This window comes from Thamnophis elegans, chromosome 12 (genome assembly GCF_009769535.1).
Source record: "Thamnophis elegans isolate rThaEle1 chromosome 12, rThaEle1.pri, whole genome shotgun sequence".
Lineage (NCBI taxonomy): Eukaryota > Metazoa > Chordata > Lepidosauria > Squamata > Colubridae > Thamnophis > Thamnophis elegans.
This window is the reverse complement of record NC_045552.1, coordinates 53,256,716-53,277,716: the sequence shown is the minus strand read 5'-3', so window position 1 is coordinate 53,277,716 and position 21,001 is coordinate 53,256,716. Positions and strand designations below refer to the sequence as shown.

The following is a 21,001-nucleotide window of genomic DNA, read 5'->3' as shown; positions in this document are numbered from 1 at the left end:
AGTAGACCAATATCATGGAACTAAAGACAGTGTCATGTCTTTTTAAAATCATAATCACCAGAAGATGCATTTTTGTGCACTCCTTTAATTGACATGACATACTGCATTTTCCGCACAAGCAGGCATTATATATTGCTAACTGAAATCCCATAATATTAATGTTTGGGCAAATGAAGCAAGACTATTGATTATACAACTAGGTAAACATGTTAGAAATGTTGATCTCCACTAATATTTTTATGAGAATTGCTCTAATTAATTACTAGAGTTGAAACTACAGTTTTCATTTTTACAGGTTAGCTTTAAAACACTGATTTGAAAAGAATTATCTAATTTAAACATGTCTCAAATGAAGCTTAATATTCATTTACTATTCAGTGAAATTATGTTTAATGTCTAAAAAGCATAATGTCTACAATTCTATAGAGAACAGTGTTATCCATTTTTTTTACATTCAAACACCTATTTAGTTCAACAATATACAGCTGCCATGGCTGGAAGCAATTAATTGGTTATTAATGGTCCATGGAGTAAGGCAAGACTGCATGAGGCAGAAACTCCTAGGTAGCAACACTGAGGAAGGGCCATAATTCAGGGGAAATGTTTTGGACAAATGTTCCTAGGATCAGCCCTTAACAGCAGTAGGTAAAACTGAAAAACTGGCATTAATTACTCTAGAAAGCCATTTCTGGTGAAAAATATCACTCTAGATGTGTTGGTGGTTTCCTTCTATATGAGTTGGCTTATGCAACCATTTATCGGGAAGCAGTGACAGGACATATACCTTGCAGGCTGATATTCCAAGTTTCAGTCATAAAAGTCGCCAGAAAGTCAAGAAAGTTGTCGCCAGTCAAAGTTGACTCTATTGAATTATGGTAGATGACCTGAATTGCTATAAAATGATGGTGCTTTCTCTATTTGCATGTGCTCTGATTAGAATAGGGACAGATAGACGGACGGTCTAACATTTTTGGACTACTCTTTGATTTATCATTGGCCGTTCTCCATCGTGGCTGAGAATGATTGCAGTTCAAAATACTTGAAATGCCTGATTTAAAAAAATAAATCTTTCTATAAAAGTTGAGATAAATAAAGAAAAGCAAGCTAACCATTGCATATTACATCATCAGAATAGTGTCATGGTTACAGCAAGATCTCTCAAATTTTGAGCCATTGTGGATTTGATCTTGATACATAATGGGACACAAGTTGAATGTTGGGTTCTGATATAATAGTGGTTCTCCTACTGTATCAGCTTCTATTTGCAGGTATTACTAAAGGGTAGGATAATGTGATCGTTCTACTCCTGTATGTAGAAGAATACAGAAATACCTTGATAAAAGAATGTAGGAGCCATTAAGAGAGGAGATACAACTTAGTCTTGGAGAAGGGGATAGTATGAGTAACTCAGAATGATCCTTTTGATTCTGTTTCTTTCTGCTCAAACGTCATTACTGAAAAGATGAGACTCAACATTTTTCAATTTTCTGTGCGGTATGAAAAAGCAATGGTATTGCTTTAAAAGTTGCAGCAACTTTAATAATAGTTGGATTCTTTAAGAAACATAAATCATCTTTTTATGCTTCTATGGAAGCCTGGAAAAAAACCCTAGGCTGCCTAAATGAATGTCAGGGAGATGCTGTCTTGTAGTAAACCACTTCTAAATCATCACTAAACAGAAAGTTTGGGAGGACAGTATTCAAAAGGCCAGTAGTTGGTTATGAAATATAGGCATTAGAATGAAAACATTGGCTGTTGTGATAAGCTTCAGAATTAGCATAAAATGATTATTTGAATTTTGTTTTAAATCCTGTTTGATCATTAAGTATTAGGTAATCATTATCTTTATATGATTCAAGTTAATTAAAATATACATGTGTTAAATTTCACATTGTCATACACATTAAAATATTGCCTATTCTCCCTAGAATGTAGGGGTAGTATATAGCAATAGCAGTTAGACTTATATACCGCTTCGTAGGGCTTTCAGCCCTCTCTAAGTGGTTTACAGAGTCAGCATATTGCCCCCACAGTCTGGGTCCTCATTTCACCCACCTCGGAAGAATGGAAGGCTGAGTCAACCTTGAGCCGGTGAGATTTGAACCGCCGAACTGCAGATAGCAGTCAGCTGAAGTGGCCTGCAGTACTGCACTCTAACCACTGTGCCACCTCGGCTCTTATAAAATTCAGGGTATCCAGGACTTATGGGTTAGTGCTGTTAAAAGAACAAGGCATTATTATTCCCCCAAACATCCATCCCACATTGGTGTGGACATTTAGTTGCATAGTTAAAAAATACCTTGAACTTGTCTATCTTGGATTCCAGTCCAAATATGAAATATCTTTAAAATAAAGCAAGCAACTGTTCAAGCAACTCTTTCAATTGTAGAAAGTAATGAAGATAATACCCTTTTTAAACAATTGCACAATGAGCAACTTGAGAAGCCTAAATTCTGTCCTGGAAAATTCAAAATCTGTTGATCAGGTAATCATGCCCCTCATTAATCTTAGCACGTATTTTTTTAATATTTGCTGGTATGCATATGGTTAATAAATTTCACATAACTCTCAAAGAACATGCACGGTTAATTTAAATTGCAGTGTGATCTTAGACCAAACCAAGTAATGTTTAAAGGATAGGGTTTAAATCTATAAAATCATTTGATGCCTAAAATTAATCATAATTAAAAGAAGGACACAGTCATTATAGCTTTAAAAAAAACCTATGGTGGGAGACCAACATGAGTAAAGTTAGCCCAGCCAGCAGTGAGAATGTTCACTGACATCTAAAAGTAGACTAGAAAAAAATGGGAAGTGTGGCCCATCAATTAGTTTTATAATCAGACTCTGGTGAAAAGCATTGTAGGCTTCCTGGGAACCTAAGCAAGGTAGCTGTGTCAAGGGATAAAGGTGTAATTTTTGGGTGCAAGTCTACTTGGCTAACTTAAAAGTTTAGTGAATTAGAAAAAACCTTTATATCTGATTGACTGAGTAATACTAACTGTATTATATCATTTGACGATTTCATCTTTTGTGGCCCGATCAAGGAAACAATAGGTTTTGATCCAAATTTTAACATGCTTGGAATAATAAATTTAGTATGTAATCAGATTACATATTAATGTTACATGGTATTGGTTGATTAGAATGCATGTAGCTGGAAATAATATCTCTTTGAAATAATATATGAACTTTCCAGCTTACTTAGCTTGGAGCAATAGCAAAAAGTATTGATTTAGTATTCATTTCTAACTTTTCAAAATGATTCTGCAACTTTCAGTTATTATCAATAGAATTGATAGTATACTGTATATGCTATATACAACATAACCATCCATATTTTTCTTTCTGTTCATTTGATCACTTTATGTGGTTATAAAAGCATAGTCTGCTCAGATGTTGGCATTCCTTTTCTCCAGACAAGTATTTATTATTTATTACATTTATTTTCATACCATATATTCATGAAATATAATTTCATATATCATATGCATGCATAATAAATATATATATTGATATGTTTTATGTATGTATATGCATACATATCTGTGTATGCACACATATACCACAAACCTTTTTATAAAATCACCAAGCAATCATCACAAATCATTATTCAAAGTATCAAAAATCTATAAAAAATTAAGTGGCTGCCTAGCATCACTATAGAAAAGAAACTTCACAGATTATAACTGAGAAGACTAACTAAACAAAACAGTGTTGACAGTCTTTGGAAATATTTGGGCTGTTTTGCCTCACTCTAGAGTAGATTCAAGTTATAACTGGTTTTCTTCCAGGAATTAGCAACAGAACTAGTTGGAATTAATTTGCTGTAAAAATCACCTGGTATTTGTTAACCTACATTTCTTCCCCCCCCCCCCTTTGTAAGATAAAAGCCATATTAAACCTCTAAGAGGAAACTTTTATGATGAAACAGGGTCATTTTCTCAAACCCAGTTTGCTTTCCTTTAGCTTTCTCATTTGTTCATAAGGACACATTCCAAAGGACATTCTTCTTAGCAATGGTGGCATTGTGAAAATACTTGCTAGAAATAAGGGTTGTGGTTTTTAGAGTACTAAAGTGGAACAATCTTTACAATGACAAAAGAAAGGGACATCAGTTGTGTTATGTTACTGGGTAGGGTGCTTACAAACTCTGTATTTTGTGAACCCGAAGTAAGGCTATTCGTTTGCACTCTCAGCAATTGTTTAAGATGTGATTGTGAAATCTGGTAAGAATGTTGCCTATATAAAGCAATGTATAATTTTTCTGGTTTTTCTAAAACCTGATTATTAAATACAATTAATACTTTACTTATATATAATCTGTAATTCACACTGTTTGGTTAATATAAAATGTGAAGCAAGACATGACAGAATCCCCAAATACTTTTCAGTTAACCGTTGTTCACAATTGTATGGTACAGTCTAAAACTAGATACTGTTCATAATAAAATGGTAGTGTTTCAAAAACTTGCCTTAATTTAGCTTTGTTAAATTATAGCCCGCTTCAAAACCCTAATAGCTTTGGATCTTGAGACAAACATCAGTTATAAAAAGCATAAAACCCTGCTTGGGTTCTCACTTATTTAGGATTATTCCCTCTTCAACGTGGTGAGATCATGATAAGGAATCTTGTAGGTAATTGGATAAAACAGGAAATTTAATCTTGTTAACTGTCCCCTCCCCACTCTAGTAGAAGGGAGGGCAGACCTACTTAAAAACTGCCTTGTGAGTAAAGCATGGAACATCCCAGTCAACTACTTTGTGTAAATAACTCCCACGTGAACTTCCACCCTTTGATTGTCAACAGCATTAATCATCATGTAGTATTATAAGTTCATCCCTGTTACCCATAGCTAACACAAAGCACATTCTTGTTTTTAACAACATCCTTATGAAACATCAGCACAAGTTTCAGGGCGGAATGTAAGTGGAATTTTAAGCAAGGAAACATGAGAATATTATGTGATGGGCTTAGATTGAATCAGTAGGTGAGGGTGCTACAGACGTACATTTGTGAAATCCTTCTGGGTAAATTATCCACCTTGGAGCACAGGGATTTTCTTAGTGCAGCAGCCCCCAATCTTTTGGGCACCAGGGACCAGTTTCATGGAGAGAGATTTTCCCATGGACCAGAGGGGGTGTGGTTTCGCATCCCACAGATGGGGCTTTGCTTGTTTGTGCGGCCCTGTTTCTGACATACTACAGCCCAGTACTGGTCCATGAATCGGGGATTAGGGGCCTCTGCCTTAGTAAACTGAGAACTCTTGAGCAGTGTACATAAACAGGCAATTAGCAAGATGGCTCAGTGGTTAGAGTGCATGACTGCAGACTACTTCTGCTGATTACTGGCTGCCAGCAGTTTGGCAGTTTGAATCTCACCAGGCTCAAGGTTGACTCAGCCTTCCATCTCTCCGAGGTGGGTAAAATGAGGACCCAGATTGTTGGGGGCAAGAGGCTGACTCTGTAAACCGCTTGGAAAGGGCAGTAAAAGCACTGTGAAGTGGTATATACGTCTAAGGGCTATTGCTATTTTCTTTGATAGTTGTGCACATACAGCTGAAGGAAGTGATAAGTTGCAGTCATATATTCTGACTACTGTGTGCGATTGAGCCATGATAAACACAGCTCCCTGCATTCCCTTACTGGCCATGCTCCCTGGAATTGCTGTGATTTGGAATTTAGCAACATGCAGTGAAGGAACATCAAGCATCCATATTCCCAGTAACAGTCTTGAATTATTCAGAGGGCAACTGCTTAACCACTGAGAAAAGACTTTCAATTGTCTCAGTGTTAAATTCATGCATATGTGCTGTTTGTATCATTGAAATACAAATATTTAAACCTTTTGAATTTTGAGACTACTCATTTGAAAATATTAACACAAATGGGAAATGTAAACTACTTTAGAAAAGTGGAATAGTGGTCTGTAAACTTAATCTTGCACTTCTATTCTTGTAATTTTAAGATTTAGATAAACAAATTAGCTTTACCAATATACAAATGCGAACCATTAAAATTTGCAACCTTAATTTTTTTTAAAAACTCAACCCTGAAACTTCTGTTCCAAGCAAATAACTTATCCCCACTTTTATTTTTAAAGTGGCTTTTGGGCAGGAATAGTTACGTTACTAAAAATTCCAGCCTGTTCAATTAAGGTGTTGCATATTTGAGAAATGTTTAGACAATTGCCAAACACGCATCTACAACAACCAACGTGGCTCTCCATTCGCGGTATTTCCTGTCAAGAAGTGACTTGATCAACCTCTGGGTGACCTGTCTTAACTCGAGTTTTGGATTAGAGCTCCACCAAGTGATCTTTCAGCATGATACATTTTCTTTTTTTTAAATAAGCTGATTATTATGTTTTAGCATCCCTTAGTGGCAGTTTGAAATGCAGCTTTTTTTCACCTCCAAGCAATTCTCGAACTTCAGCCACAAATGAAAAATCTAGGTTTTAGTTTCACTTGAATCGGGTTTAAAGTGGATTGCATGTATTTAAAGATAGGTGTATGGGAGTTTTAAGGCTGTTTAATAAATGGTAATTCAGAGGTTTATGCAATTTGAAGGTCATATTTATCGAGGGGAAATGTTTTACATAGAAATTGGAGTTTTTAAACCTTTCTGACAACATTATATTGAGATTTGATGCACAATAGCAATGCATGCTGAACCATTGCAGACAAAGCATTCTTTGCTGCATTTCTTTGAAATCGACTTAGTTTGCTGTGTTTCCTCATGAGAAACATATGTTTCTCAATAATTAAATAGAATTCTTTATTGGCCAAGTGTGATTGGACACACAAGGAATTTGTCTTTGGTGCATATGCTCTCAGTGTACATAAAAGAAAAGATATATTTTTCAGGAATCATAAAGTACAACACTTAATGATAGTTATAGGGTACAAATAAGCAATCAAATCATACTAGGAAACAATATAAATCATTAGGATACAAGCAACAAAGTTACAGTCATACAGTCATAAGTGGGAGATGGGTGATAGGAACGAGGAGAAGATTAATAGTAATAGTAATGCAGACTTAGTAAATAGTTCAACAGTGTTGAGGGAATTATTTGTTTAGCAGAGTGATGACGTTTGGGAAAAAACCTGTTCTTGTGTGTAGTAGTAGTTCTGGTGTGCAGTGTTCTATAGTGTCATTTTGAGGGTAGAAGTTGAAACAATTTATGTCCAGGAGGTGAGGGTTCTGTAAATATTTTCACAGTCCCTTTTTTGACTTGTCCAATATACAGGTCCTCAATGGAAGGCAGGTTGGTAGTAATTGTTTTAATTTAATTTAATTACTATACAATTAATGTCCTCACATTATTATAAAATTTTAAATCTATGGAGATTCTTGGTCATCTAGGTCATGGTTGACATAAAATTGGAAGAGACCATTTAGGTCAACCTGCTGTAACCTGCTTAGTTAGTCCAGGTATTCAAATGAAAGTACCTCTGTTTGGCCTCTACTACCAGCAAAGGGGAACTGATGACAGGTAGTCTTCAACTTATGACTGCAATTGAGCCCAACATTTCTGCTGTTAAGTGACTTTGCTCCCATCTTATGACCTTTCTTGCCACAGTTGTTAAGTGAATCATTGCAATTGCTAAAGTTAACAATATGGTTGTTAAGTGAATCCGACTTCCCCATTGAATTTGCTTGTCAGAAGGTCGCAAAAGTTGATCACATGACATTGGGACATAGCAACAGTCATAAGTATGAACCAATTATCAAGTATCTGAATTTTGATCATATAATCGTGGGAAGGCTTCAAACGTAACTGTGAAAAACGGTCATAAGTAACCTTTTCCAGTGCTGTTGTAACTTTGTATGGTCACTAAATGAACTGTTGTAAGTCGAGGACCACCCGTAGAGGTAGTCCTCATTTAACAACCACTCATTCCACAGCCATTAACTTAAAATGATGTTGAATGATCAATAGTTGTGATCTGATGTTGCAGTATTTCGTGGTCATGTGATAACATTTCAGCCTTAAATGTACATGGTTCAGTTTTGCACAAATATTAAACCCTCTGAAAGATCCTGAATATGAGGAGAGCTTGCTCTCTGAGAAGTAGGGGAAAAAGGAAGATAGAAACCATCATTTGTAAAGGAAATAAAACCACTTGCATTGTTTTGATCAGAAGCACTTATATAACGAAACGGTATTGTGATGCTTTTATGTACATTTGCAAAGTGACTGCATTTGGGATTCTGTATACAGTTGTGGCCAGCCAGCCAAACAATTACCAAGCAGTTTCAAGAAAAAATTCCTTCCCCAAATATGACTAAAATAATGACGATTGAAATACTTTTCTAACTGTTATTATGTCCGTGACATATTTTATAGAATTTTGGAGCATTTGTGCAGATGGAAAACTCAGGACTATTTTTTTTAAAAAAAAAAACTTTTTCATATTTTTGCTAGACAGTTGGGATGTTCATTAGACCCAGAGAAGGTTAAAAAATAAATAAAATAAAATAAGGTTAATGGGGAAGCATTGTTGCATTGTTAAAGCACAGGAAATTGGACAACTTCCATTAACTGTTACTTTGTTTTTGACAGGCATAGACTACCACAATAATAGAAGAAAGTGACAAGCAAGTACGGCTATTATCAACAACTGTTTTTTGAATGTATTTCTAATACAATAGTAGCCCAGAAGATGATAAAGAAATGATAGCAGCTCAAGAACCAACAACTAATTTTGCCCTGATTCAGTAAGTAACTTAAAATTACTAATGTCAAATTAGAGAGTGACAATAAAGTTTTCATTTTGCTTTTCTTTGTAAAAAAGTAGACGTAGGGGAAAAACATATTTTCTTTGGTTTGTGGTTTAAATTAACTCCTATGATTCCTCTATTTACTGATGAATGCTGGCAACTTGTGGAGTTGAATTTCCTCATTTAATTTGAGTTGTGGACCGAATATTTTTCTTTTTAGAAAATTCCTATGCTTTCCTATGCCTGCAGTATTGAAAAACTCATTTAAGTGAATGTAGCACGTCCGGAGTATTTTATATTGCATCAAAGCAATGATATAAACATGATATAAAGTGAAATAAGTATGTAAAATATGTCTTTCCAGGGAATCTGAAACACACTTTTCTTCAGATACTGACTTTGAAGATATAGAAGGAAAAAATCAGAAACCAGGAAAAGGAAAGGTGTGTGTATCTCACATTCTCAGTCTGTATATGAGATTGTAAGAATAGCAGTAAAGTCTTATAAATAAAGTTTAACGTTGCTATATGACACGGCAGTGCATCTATGAGATTATGTAAATAAATTAAGAATGTCATAAAAACACTTGACTAAAACTTGACTAAAGAAGCTGGCAATACCTGAGACATATTCTCCTCTGCATGGTGCTTAAACTTTTAATTACATTGAGTGGATTGTCAGATCATATGTAAAATGGTGGCACAGTGGTTAGAATGCAGCATTGCAGGCTAACTCTGCCCACAGTCAGGAGTTTGATTCTGAATGGCTCAAAGTTGACCCAGCCTTCTGAGGTGGGTAAAATGAGCACTCAGATTGTTGTGCGCAAGATACTGACTCTGTAAACCGCTTAAGAGAGGGCTGTAAAGTCCTGTAAAGTGGAATATAAGTCTAAGTGCTGTTGCTAAATGGGGAGGGGGGGGGTCAGGCCCTGGTTGCACAATGGTTAGAATGCAGCATTGCAGGCTAGCTCTGCTCACTTCCAGGCTTTTGATCCTGACTGGCTGAAGGTTGACTCAGCTTTCCATCCTTCCGAGGTCGGCAGTATGCTGACTCTGTAAACCGCTTAGAAAGGGCTGTAAAGCCCTGTGAAGCGATATATAAGTCTAAGCACTGTTGCTATTGCTAAACAAAGATTTCCCCTGTCCGATCGCGTCGAACTTTAAGCGACAGTGCTCCTCTCCATTTCTTGGCTGAGGGAGCCAGCGGTGTCTGAAGACATTTCCGTGGTCCTGTGGCCAGCATGGCTATATGCCAAAGGCACACACACAATAATGTTTACCTTCCCACCCAAGTGGTACCTATTAATCAACTCGCATTTTTGCATGCTTTTGAATTGCTAGGTGGGCAGGAGCAGGGGCAAGTTTTGGGAGCTCATCCCGTTGCGAGTATATCAATGAAAAGTTAAACCCCTCCCCCCCAAAGATAAACAAACCAAACTCCCTCAACATATCCATTTATTCAAGTAAAAAAATGCATGTTCTTATTTTTTTTTACCCGTTAAGTTGCTAACCTGGGCTTGTCCTTCATACAGACCTGCAAAAAGGGGAAAAAGGCTGCGGGAGAAAAAGCCAAAGTTGGAAATGGAGGAGGAAAGGGGGGCGGACTAAATCGAATGAATGGGCATCATCAGCAGAATGGTGTGGAAAACATGATGTTGTTTGAAGTCGTTAAAATGGGCAAGAGTGCTATGCAGGTAACTCTACTTATCAAAAGTGTTGTTGTTTTGAGAGTGGGGAGGAAATCTGTTTCAATTTCAGGTCAACTCCATCTTAAAATGTACTCCCAGTTCCAGATTTCTTAATGAATATCCAAACAATGATTTGAAGTTCACTTATTCAACATGGTTTTAAAACTAAGCACAGTTTCTACAGCATGCTGCTATAATCATTCTATCAATCAGTTTAATGAAAAGAAAGACTAGGGGAGGCATGATAGCAGTGTTCCAATATCTCAGAGGTTGCCACAAAAAAGAGGGAGTCAAGCTGTTCTCCAAGGCACCTTGAGGGCAGGACAAGAAGCAATGGGTGGAAACGAATCAAGGAGAGAAGCAATCTAGAACTGAGGAGAAATTTCCTGACAGTTAGAACAATTAATCAGTGGAACAACTTTCCTCCAGAAGTTGTGAATGCCCCAACACTGGAAGTTTTTAAGAAGAGATTGGAAAATCATTTGTCTGAAATGGTATAGGGTTTCCTCCCTAAGCAGGGGGTTGGACTAGAAGACCTCCAAGATCCCTTCCAGCTCTGTTATTCTTTTGTGAATGTATAGACCCAAGGCTTTCTGGAGTTGACTCTCCCATCGACTTTATTGATAAGCACTTGTAGGTATATTTATTTGGGTGTCATCCCATTGTTTGAGACTTGGGCTTGCAGCGTAATTTTAAATACCTGTGTTTTTTCCTAAAATCAAATATAGTTTATATCTAGAAAAGAAGTGGACATTGCTGGTCTATGACCATAATAAAGATTTGATTTGAAAAGTAGTTTGATTTGATTTGAAAAGAAGACCCACCTTGTAATTACATTATTGTAAACAGTTGCAGGACAGATTTAAATTGAATCCAATATGTGCAATTACTTTGTTTTCAGATTTTGAAACTGTCAGTTTTAACTTTTAACCCTGTTACAAAGTAAAGTAGGTCCCAAATCAACCTTAGGCAGAATGAGGATTGTCTTAAGCTTCGACTAACCTTGGCTTAAGTTTATCAGACTCTTTTGGAAAAACCAATACACCATTTTTTGATTTCTGAAAACAATGTTTTGGAGAAGTGGGACAACTGTGGAAACCACGGGGTATAAAAGAAGAGTTTTGGCCTAACTAAAGAAATCCAGGGAAAGGAATCAGAATTCTACCAGATATGGGATAAATGGTATAGATGGATGGAGGAAAGAAACAAAAATCAATGGAAGAATATAACAAAACCCAAAAATAATAGTTATGAGTAAAATAAGAGGGTTAAGAATGGTGAAATCCAAATGAAATACAATAGAAGGGGAAATAATATAAGGTGAGCGGTATCAATTGATGATTGCTATTATAAAAAACAGGAAGTTCCTGTTCGTACTGTATTGTATAAATGTGGTGTACGTCTAACTTTTGTCTGTGTGTATCTTACATGTTTGTCAATAAAAAAAAATAAAAAAAATAAAAAATAAAAAAGAAGACTTTTGGGGTGATTGTGTGTTTGTAGATAGAGAGTAACAATAAGCATCCCTAATTTTACTTTGGCTTTATTATCTTAGTCTGTGGTGGATGACTGGATAGAATCCTACAAACATGATAGAGATATAGCGCTGCTTGACCTGATCAACTTCTTTATTCAATGCTCAGGTTGCAAAGGTAAGATTTCTATTTGGGGGTGAGTTTTATTCCATATTAATTTCATTTTAAAAAATCTTCACGTCCCTTATTTGCTAGTATTGTATCCCATTACGACTAGAACTTCCCATAATAAATAGTACTTTTCGCAATTCCTTTATTTCTCTTTTATTCCTCTTTCCCACTTTTTTCAAGTACATGAATATAGTGGAGGGTTTTCCCCTCCAAATTTACAATTGTATTCTGGCTTTTCAGAGACTGGGAGCCTGCTGATGCATGATGCGTATTTAAAAAAAATATTCTACGTCACTTTTAAAAGAGTTGCCTATGTAGAACTATCAAATTACAGTTATTCCTATCTTTGCATTTTAAACATTTCAGTCAGAAAATGACACATTTTGTTTTGTGGTGTTATTGCCTGAACAACATTTTTTAATCCTTTGAACTTTGAGATTTCATGGTGTTCCTGTTCTGTGATTTCTAGGGGTTGTAACAGCAGAGATGTTTCGACATATGCAAAATTCAGAAATAATTAGAAAAATGACTGAAGAGTTTGATGAGGTAAAATGGACGTGTTTAAATTTTCATTTTTAAAACTCATTGCTCTCTATATATCTTAACATTCCTTATACTAAGACGTTTCTGAAGTAGTAACTGTGGTTCTTTCAGTTGAAAATGTATCTTGTTTTTGTGGTTTCTGTTCCTGCAACTGTTTTTTAAATGGATTTATGGAGGTGAAGAATTAACTCTGGAGGGCAGATGAAATCTCAGTTCATTGCAACAGTGATAATGTTTCAAGTAGCTGAGTATCTTTTCAACTTAGCACTTCCCTTTCAAGAACATATTTATTAACAGGATGTATAGGAAAAATCATTGGGAAATTCTGTACACAGGTAGTCCTCAACATATGACCATAATTGAGGCCAGAATTATGGTTAGAAGTCATGCTGGTCATTAAAAGAGTCACCATGTGATTGCACCCAATTTTATGACCTTTTTTCTGGCAGCTGTTAAGTAAACCACTGTGGTTGTTAAACACTACAGTGGCAAATCCATTGTCTGCAATGGGCATTTTTTGTAAATGCTGGTTTCCCTGCAGAAAATATCATAAATTGCAGTCATGTGACCAAGGGATGTTGAAAACAGTCATAAATGTGGATCAAATTACCGTGGGAGTGGTCGCTAAGCATCCATTAACTTCCTACACATTTTTAACTTTTTTACATTAACTTTTTTATTACTTTCTGGTTGCCTTTGTTCTGGTCTACAAACAAAAGGGTAAAATAATGTTTTTTGGGGAAAATGCAATTAAAATACAAATCTTTAATGCAAAAAAAAAGTTTTTTAATGCAAAAAAAGTTTTTAAAATACAAATCTTGTCTGTTGTGAGATACATATCCGTGTGGAAGATGAATAATATCTCTCTCGGTTCATTGGGACATTTTAACCTTTTACTTTAATTAGCCAGATAATGCAATGCTTTTTGTGCAATTGACACATTCTGTATTTTAGGACAGTGGGGATTATCCGCTCACCATGGCTGGTCCCCAGTGGAAGAAATTTAAATCAAGTTTTTGTGAGTTCATTGGCGTGTTGGTCCGGCAGTGTCAGTATAGCATCATATATGACGAATACATGATGGATACCGTGATTTCACTACTTACAGGACTATCAGATTCTCAAGTCAGGGCATTTCGACATACTAGCACACTGGCAGGTAAAACATTCATCGGCTTGATTTCTTTTTTTAAAAAAATGCTGAAAGTCAATCCCAACTGTCAAATCCTTCTAGATTGTTTGAAATATTTTCATTGAAAAGAATTTAGGTTTAGGAGTCTTAAGAGAAAACGACTTGGGGGTGATTTATTTATTTATTTAGCCTACGTTTCCATATGTATCCTTCTCTTCGGTTTTCTTTAAACAGGGATAAACCCAGGTAGTTTTAAAGTTAAAAATTAAAGAATTGGCCAACCTGCTGAGCTTGTCTTAAGATACCTCCTCTAACGGCTTGCTCTTGCTATGCAAAGTGATTCAGGTGGAAAACTACTGCTTGAGAGACGCTGCTCTATTTCTTTGAAATATAAATTTAACAAAATAAAATGCTTCTCCTTGTGAAACTTGTCAAGAACACACCCCAGCATCCCTTCGATGGAAAAAAAAAAAGCTATTGCTCTGCAAGGACAGAAGGCTGTTACAATTGACTTTTAGCCCAAGTGATGCCTCCATCATCAGTTTTTTAGTCTCTGGAACAGCAAGGTCAGGCTTCCCAAACCCAGCAGGTTAAATTTGCTTCATAATCGCTTTACGGAATGGACAGTTAACCTCAAAGCGGGCCCTGATTTCCTCTGTGTGAGAAGACTAGAAACTATTTCCTGCTCTAGAAAGAAACATTTCCAGAAAGAGATGAACCTTCAAACCATCATTGAAACTCTTGATATGAGTTTTATTTTGGAGTGGGAGGAATAAACCGATGCAAAGACTAAACCATCCAGTTTTTCAACGCAGCAGTTTGATAACTATCTTCAAAGAGTAGAAATAATAAAACAGCCATTAAGTCAGTGTTTCTCAACCTTGGCAACTTGAAGATGTCCGGACTTCAACTCCAGCCAGACTTCCCCAGCCAGCATTCGCTGGCTGGGGAATTCTGGGAGTTGAAGTCCGGACATCTTCAAGTTGCCAAGGTTGAGAAACACTGCATTAAGTGAATGAGAGGTGGTTTCCTGGGGTGCTTTCCAGCCACTTGTTCAAAGTTCAGCGCATTATACCGTAATAACTGTCCCTGGAACAATTGTTACATTCCTTCTTGGACAAAAAGAGTTACGTAAGCCCTTTAGTAACTGAGCCAACATAATTCAATTCACTTTCGTGTTTCTTTTCAAAAGATCCTAAGTAGTCCATAAGTAGATAGATAAATAAGATAAATGTAAATAAATGAATAAAATGAGAGGGCGAATGTGAAAGGGTGAATTTTAATTCACGTGAATATTTTGTCCTGTGATAAAATATGGAAAGTGTTGCCTGAATTTTGTATTCCTTCTCATTTTTGTGTGTGTGATTAATCTCTTACCCTATCCCTTCTCTGTAGGTAGCTAAACCATTCAGTTAATGAATATTGCCTTTGTATAAAATAGATTCCTAATCCTGAAATTAATCATTCAAAACCTTACTAAAATTTTAATTCTGTCCCTTTTCTGATAAAGAAATCATTCAGTTATAAATATTTCCTTTACATACATAAAATGGACCCCTAATCCTGAAATTAATCATTTGAAATCTTACTAAAATTTATTTATATGCCACTTTTCCTTTTGATACTTAAAGACAGCATGATTTAACCCTCTCTACTGCCATTCCCTCCCCCAAACAACAATCCTGCATTTGTGTTTAGTATAGTATGGCATTTTTGTATATCCATATCATTATTCTATACATTAGGACTGATTTTCATTTTCTCTGCATTTTACAGCTATGAAGCTAATGACTGCGTTAGTAAACGTGGCATTAAATTTGAGCATTAATATGGACAATACACAACGACAGTACGAGACGGAACGAAATAAAATCATTGGAAAACGAGCTAACGATAGACTGGAACTCTTGCTGCAGAAAAGGAAGGAGGTTAGATCCTTTGTCCATCAGTGGAATGGTTACCTGACAAAGAGGGAACTATGGGAAATATTTGCATACCTCTCCCCCCCCCCCAAAAAAAAAGTTAGAACTTTTCAACTGAAAAAAAATTATGCTATCATTTGATGCCTGTGAAATACACAGTCATCTCTTTGCTCCTGGGGTGAACCTGAAGAGAGAGATGTTGTCCCAAAGACTTAACCCAAGTGAAAGGAAGGGGCAAATCTCTGAGATTCAATTAAAACACAGATTTTCTTTCCAACTCTTTATTTCTTCTGCCTGACCCTTGGAAAGAGGTAAATTAGGGAAAGGGGTCTTCTAGCCCAGGGGTGTGCAACTCTGGACTCTTTAGGACAGGTAGACTTCCAACTGTCAGAATTCCTGAGCTAGCCATATACCTGTGATTGAAACCTTCAAACAATTATTAATTTTGCATTGTTTTTTTGCCTAAGCATGTATCTGTAAAACTGCAGCACGTTCATTTAAGTGTAACCTTTATTGTCATCGTACTTAAATACAACGAAATTGGTTTGCCATTTGTCAGTTTCTGTGTTTTTCAGCTGCAAGAAAATCAGGATGAAATAGAAAACATGATGAATGCAATTTTTAAGGGTGTATTTGTTCATAGGTACAGGTAAGTCCAATTGCTGTGTATTTAAGCTTCGTTTTAAGATGCATTCTATTTTTTTTTCTTTTTAACACCACACTCTTCATTTTCTTTACGTATTATTCCTTTTCAGGGATGCAATTGCTGAGATTAGAGCAATATGTATTGAAGAAATTGGAATTTGGATGAAGATGTATAGTGATGCCTTTCTCAATGACAGCTATTTAAAATATGTGGGGTGGACAATGCATGACAAGGTAAGGCATTGAATCCTACTTTCTGCTGCAATTTATTGAGCAGAGAAAATAAGGCACAAAATTGATGCCTCCCTTTTTCTTAATCCACATTGTAATAATTGATTAATTTTAAGAGAGAAATAATTCAGTTTTACATTTCACGAGTTCAGTGTCCAAATGATCTAACAGCAGGGTGTAAAATCATAAGGTTGGATTTCTCTTCTAGCTGGGACAGAATAAAACTTTTTTTTTCAAATACCAGCTATTAAGTGCCTTGGTTTTCAATCTGCTTCAAGGCTGAATTGAAAGTGTTGTAGTTAAAACTGTAAACTTTCTCAGCTTGATGTAGTTTGTTTCATTTATGTAGAAATTAATTTTCCATTGTAATTCAGTATTTAACAAGTGGACCCAGTAAGGGAAACCACAATATAAATGTAGACCTCCCAAAACTAATTAACATATTGTCCAGTGTTGAAAAATGAAAACTTAAGAACTGTTATTTTATTTCCTGATTTTTTTTTAGCAAGGGGAAGTGAGACTCAAATGTCTTACAGCTTTGCAAGGGCTTTACTATAATAAAGAACTGAATTCAAAATTAGAACTCTTCACCAGCCGGTTCAAGGTAAGTGTTCATTCTCTCTTTTCCTTTTAATGAAATATTCCAGGCTTTTCATTATAACAGTTTTTAATTTTACAAACTAAATATTCTTCCTACTAGGACAGAATTGTGTCAATGACTCTTGACAAAGAATATGATGTTGCAGTGCAAGCAATAAAACTACTTACTCTTGTTTTACAGTAAGTGTTTCAAATCCTATTTCAAATAATTAGATACTCATGGTATTAATTTGTCCTTTTTGTATAAATGTAGTTTCTGAAATCTTTTAAGACAGCAATTTTTTTAGGGTGTCATGATAAAGTTGGATAAAAATGTATGAATGATTTTGTGTTGTCTATGCTGCTAAAAGTTCATGGAGACTAGTGAGATTCTCAGAGGTCCATCTTTGAGTTCTTCTTCAATTACTTAATGTATATAGACATGAAACCTTGCTTTAAATTGAATATTTAGAATTTGGGTAATCTACAGTTAAAAGTAACCACCTCTATTTTATTCCAGTAGTATTTTTAGTATTTAAGTACAGATAGTCCTCAATTTACGACCAACTTGACCCCAAAATTTATGTTGCTAAGTGAGGAATTTGTTAAGTAAATTTTGCCCCATTGTACAACTTTTCTTGCCACATTTGTTCAGTTAATCACTGCAGTTGTTAAATTAGTAACCAGGTTGTTAAGTGAATCTGGCTTCCCCAATGACTTTGCTTGTAAGAAGGTTTCAAAAAGGGATCACATGACCCAGGACACTGCCACCATCATAAATGGGAGTCAATTGCAGTGGTGAGTTGGGTTGCAGGCGGTACACCCCGGTACGATGCTTCGGAGGGCCCACCTGCCCGCCCGAGCTCCTTACCTGCATTTGAGCTCTTTGGCGCTTACGCACACAGAGCATATGGCCCCTGCGTGACACTCCGCCAAGCAGCTGGAACATTGTGGAGGTGTGGACACATGCGCGTGCTGTGCGCATGTGCGAGCGCGTATGTGGGGGACGCCGGGCCCCGTTGCACTGTACTGGTTGCACCGGGATCAGGAACCCACCACTGGTCAGTTGCCAAGCATATAAATATAAATCATGTGACCATGGGGATTCTGCAACAGTCATGTGTGTGAAAAACAGTCACTTTTTCCAGTGTCATCGTAACTTCAAATGGTCATTAAGTGAACTGTCATAAATCAAGGACCACCTTTTTTGCTTACCCTTTTAACAATTGCTGTATTTTTAGGAGTAGTGAAGAAGTTCTGACTGCAGAAGACTGTGAAAATGTCTATCATCTGGTTTACTCAGCTCATCGGCCAGTGGCTGTAGCAGCAGGAGAATTTCTGTATAAAAAGTAAGGAGAAAGTGACATTTCATTAAACCAACTGTAAGTTGTGAATTAGACACAGCTGAATCACTGAGCCATTTAAATAAGTTTGTGGTTCCCCGCATGGGGAATTCGGATTTCCTCTGGAGCGACTAAGAACTAAATCTGTCGTGTGTCAACAACACTTTTATTTTTAGCTAACTACAATTATGCTTCTCTCCCCCCCTCCCCCCCCTTTTTTTTTCTGGGAAGGCTTTTCAGTCGCAGAGACCCTGAGGAAGATGGAATTCTTAAAAGAAGAGGAAGGCAAGGTCCAAACGCTAATCTTGTCAAAACATTAGTATTTTTCTTTTTGGAAAGTGAGGTATGTACACATTTCTTACTTATTTTGTCAAACTATTCTTCAGAAATGCTTTGTTTGTGTTTTCCATTGAGCCAAATTAATTTCCACTTGTTAAGAAGAATTGCCTAAGACTGCAATATTTTGTAAACTGCTTAATCCATATGATTATTGTACTAATGTATTGTAGATCCTTAAGTAAAGCTTCCTTTAATTATTGTGTTGCTGAATGTAGTTACGGGAACTTTGTGTAAATTTATTAGTGTCCAAAGCTTTTTAAATACTCTTGCAAGACATGGCATCTTTGTAGTTCTGATTCTATTTATCTTGTGTATGCTTGTTTATAAGAACCTCCAAATTCATCCCCTAACACTGCTCAGTATTGAACATCTTAATATTAATGATGTAAGAATGTGGGAGAGAGGAAAAATAGTAATGGCCTGTTTTTCCAAGAGGGTGGCTACCCAATAAAAGATCATTTGGATTGCAAAGCCAATTGAAATCGAGTTCATTTAGCAAACAGGTTTTAATTGATTAAAAGTAATATTAAAAAGTGAGAAGACATGATGGACCTGAGGCAAATAACACAACGTTCTTAGTATAGTGCTCATGCCTTCTCTATGTACCCTGTTTCCCTGAAAATAAGACCTCCTCAGATAATAAGACCAATTGGGCTTTTGAAGAGCATGCGTTAAAATAAGCCCTCCCCGAAAATATTGCAACACAGCAGCAACTATGAGGTGACCATGCTGGCCACCTCCTGGACCTCAAAAATAATAAGACCTCTCCAAAAATAAGGCCAATTGCTTATTTTGGGGGTCAAAAGAAAATAAGACTCTTGTCTTATTTTCGGGGAAACAGGGTATACATTTTCTCCCTTAAATTACCAATGGTGTTTGCTTTTTTTAATAACACTTTGGGAAGCTTTTCATAAAATGCACAGTAAACACCTCTGGCTCTTTTTCAGTTACATGAGCATGCTGCTTATTTGGTGGACAGCATGTGGGATTGTGCAACTGACCTTTTGAAGGACTGGGAATGTATGAATAGCCTCCTGTTGGAAGAACCCCTAAATGGAGAAGAACGTAAGATTTCACTGTTTTAAAAGCATGTTTTAAAAGGCATATGCCAGGATAGGTGTCCCTAACTTCAAGAAAGTAAAAGGAATTCAGTCAAATCATACAAGCCACAATTGAAATAACTTAGAAAACTTTGAGTAAATTAGTTTAGAAATTATGATCATGTTGATTTGAGTTTTCAAAGAAATACCAGGTGATATGTCTCTAAAATGAATTTATTTGCAAAAATGAGCAGTTAAAATGATTAAACAGTAGTAGTAACTTCTAACTATTGTTAACATGTTTAGTTACATATAAAAATAGAGAAGTTATTTTATTAAATATTTAAATTCAAAGAAAACTTAGATTAAGAGGCTTTCCAAATGAGATTTCAGGCATAGGAATTTTAAGTATTTCTTCTAGATCAGTTTGTTTTCTGTTTAGTTCTGGTGTCAGGACAGTAGCTAATTTAGTGTACTAATCTACAAGTTTGAGGTACAATAAATAATTGATCAGCAATTCTTGTGATTAAATCTTATGATATGTTCAAGAGGTTCTTAACATACATGATTAAAAGAAATGACATTTTTCTTTTTCTTTTTAATTATTTCAGCTTTAACAGACAAACAGGAAAGTGCACTAATTGAAATAATGCTGTGTACAATTAGACAAGCAGCTGAATGTCATCCCCCTGTAGGAAGAGGCACAGGAAAACGGGTATTTTTAAAAAAAATATATGTTATAAACATAATGCTAATATATTATCCAGCTAATTTTAATGTTTTTTTCAGAGAAAAATGAAGTTTATTCATAGTTATCCATTGTATTTGAGTTTTGAGCCAGTGTGCATTACATCGGCAGTAGAATCACAGTTGTTGAAAGAAACATCAAGATAACCTATAATTTCAAAGAAAATTATGCACTAGCCTTTAACATTTCATATTCATTGTAATATTACTGTGTGCAATTCAAAATAAGTGTATAATCTCATCTCTTTGGAATCAGAATGCATGCCTACAGTAGACAGTGAAAACATGTTATTTTTAGCCCCAGTAATCTTCTATTTCTGGGGTTAGAGTGAACCATTTGAAGGTCTTGAAAAATCCCGAGCTTGTTTGCTTGATAACAGTCATAGCACTTAATTCTAATTTTTAGGTAAAAATATTACA

At 35.9% G+C, this 21,001-nt stretch overlaps 1 protein-coding gene across 2 annotated transcripts in view; it reads left to right on the top strand.

The window, feature by feature from the left end:
- The window catches only part of STAG2 (stromal antigen 2), a 47,672-nt gene that overhangs the window by 9,408 nt on the left and 17,263 nt on the right, over positions 1 to 21,001 (top strand). For both annotated transcript variants that reach the window (XM_032227185.1, XM_032227186.1), the window contains exons 2-16: positions 8,570 to 8,724; positions 9,092 to 9,170; positions 10,259 to 10,420; positions 11,970 to 12,066; positions 12,530 to 12,606; positions 13,558 to 13,762; positions 15,512 to 15,663; positions 16,233 to 16,306; positions 16,413 to 16,536; positions 17,039 to 17,137; positions 17,234 to 17,313; positions 18,354 to 18,461; positions 18,687 to 18,798; positions 19,742 to 19,859; positions 20,446 to 20,549. In XM_032227185.1, coding sequence (XP_032083076.1) covers positions 8,681 to 8,724; positions 9,092 to 9,170; positions 10,259 to 10,420; positions 11,970 to 12,066; positions 12,530 to 12,606; positions 13,558 to 13,762; positions 15,512 to 15,663; positions 16,233 to 16,306; positions 16,413 to 16,536; positions 17,039 to 17,137; positions 17,234 to 17,313; positions 18,354 to 18,461; positions 18,687 to 18,798; positions 19,742 to 19,859; positions 20,446 to 20,549 — 1,635 coding nt within the window. In that variant the 5' untranslated portion in view covers positions 8,570 to 8,680. The remainder of the gene's footprint in view (positions 1 to 8,569; positions 8,725 to 9,091; positions 9,171 to 10,258; positions 10,421 to 11,969; positions 12,067 to 12,529; positions 12,607 to 13,557; positions 13,763 to 15,511; positions 15,664 to 16,232; positions 16,307 to 16,412; positions 16,537 to 17,038; positions 17,138 to 17,233; positions 17,314 to 18,353; positions 18,462 to 18,686; positions 18,799 to 19,741; positions 19,860 to 20,445; positions 20,550 to 21,001) is intronic.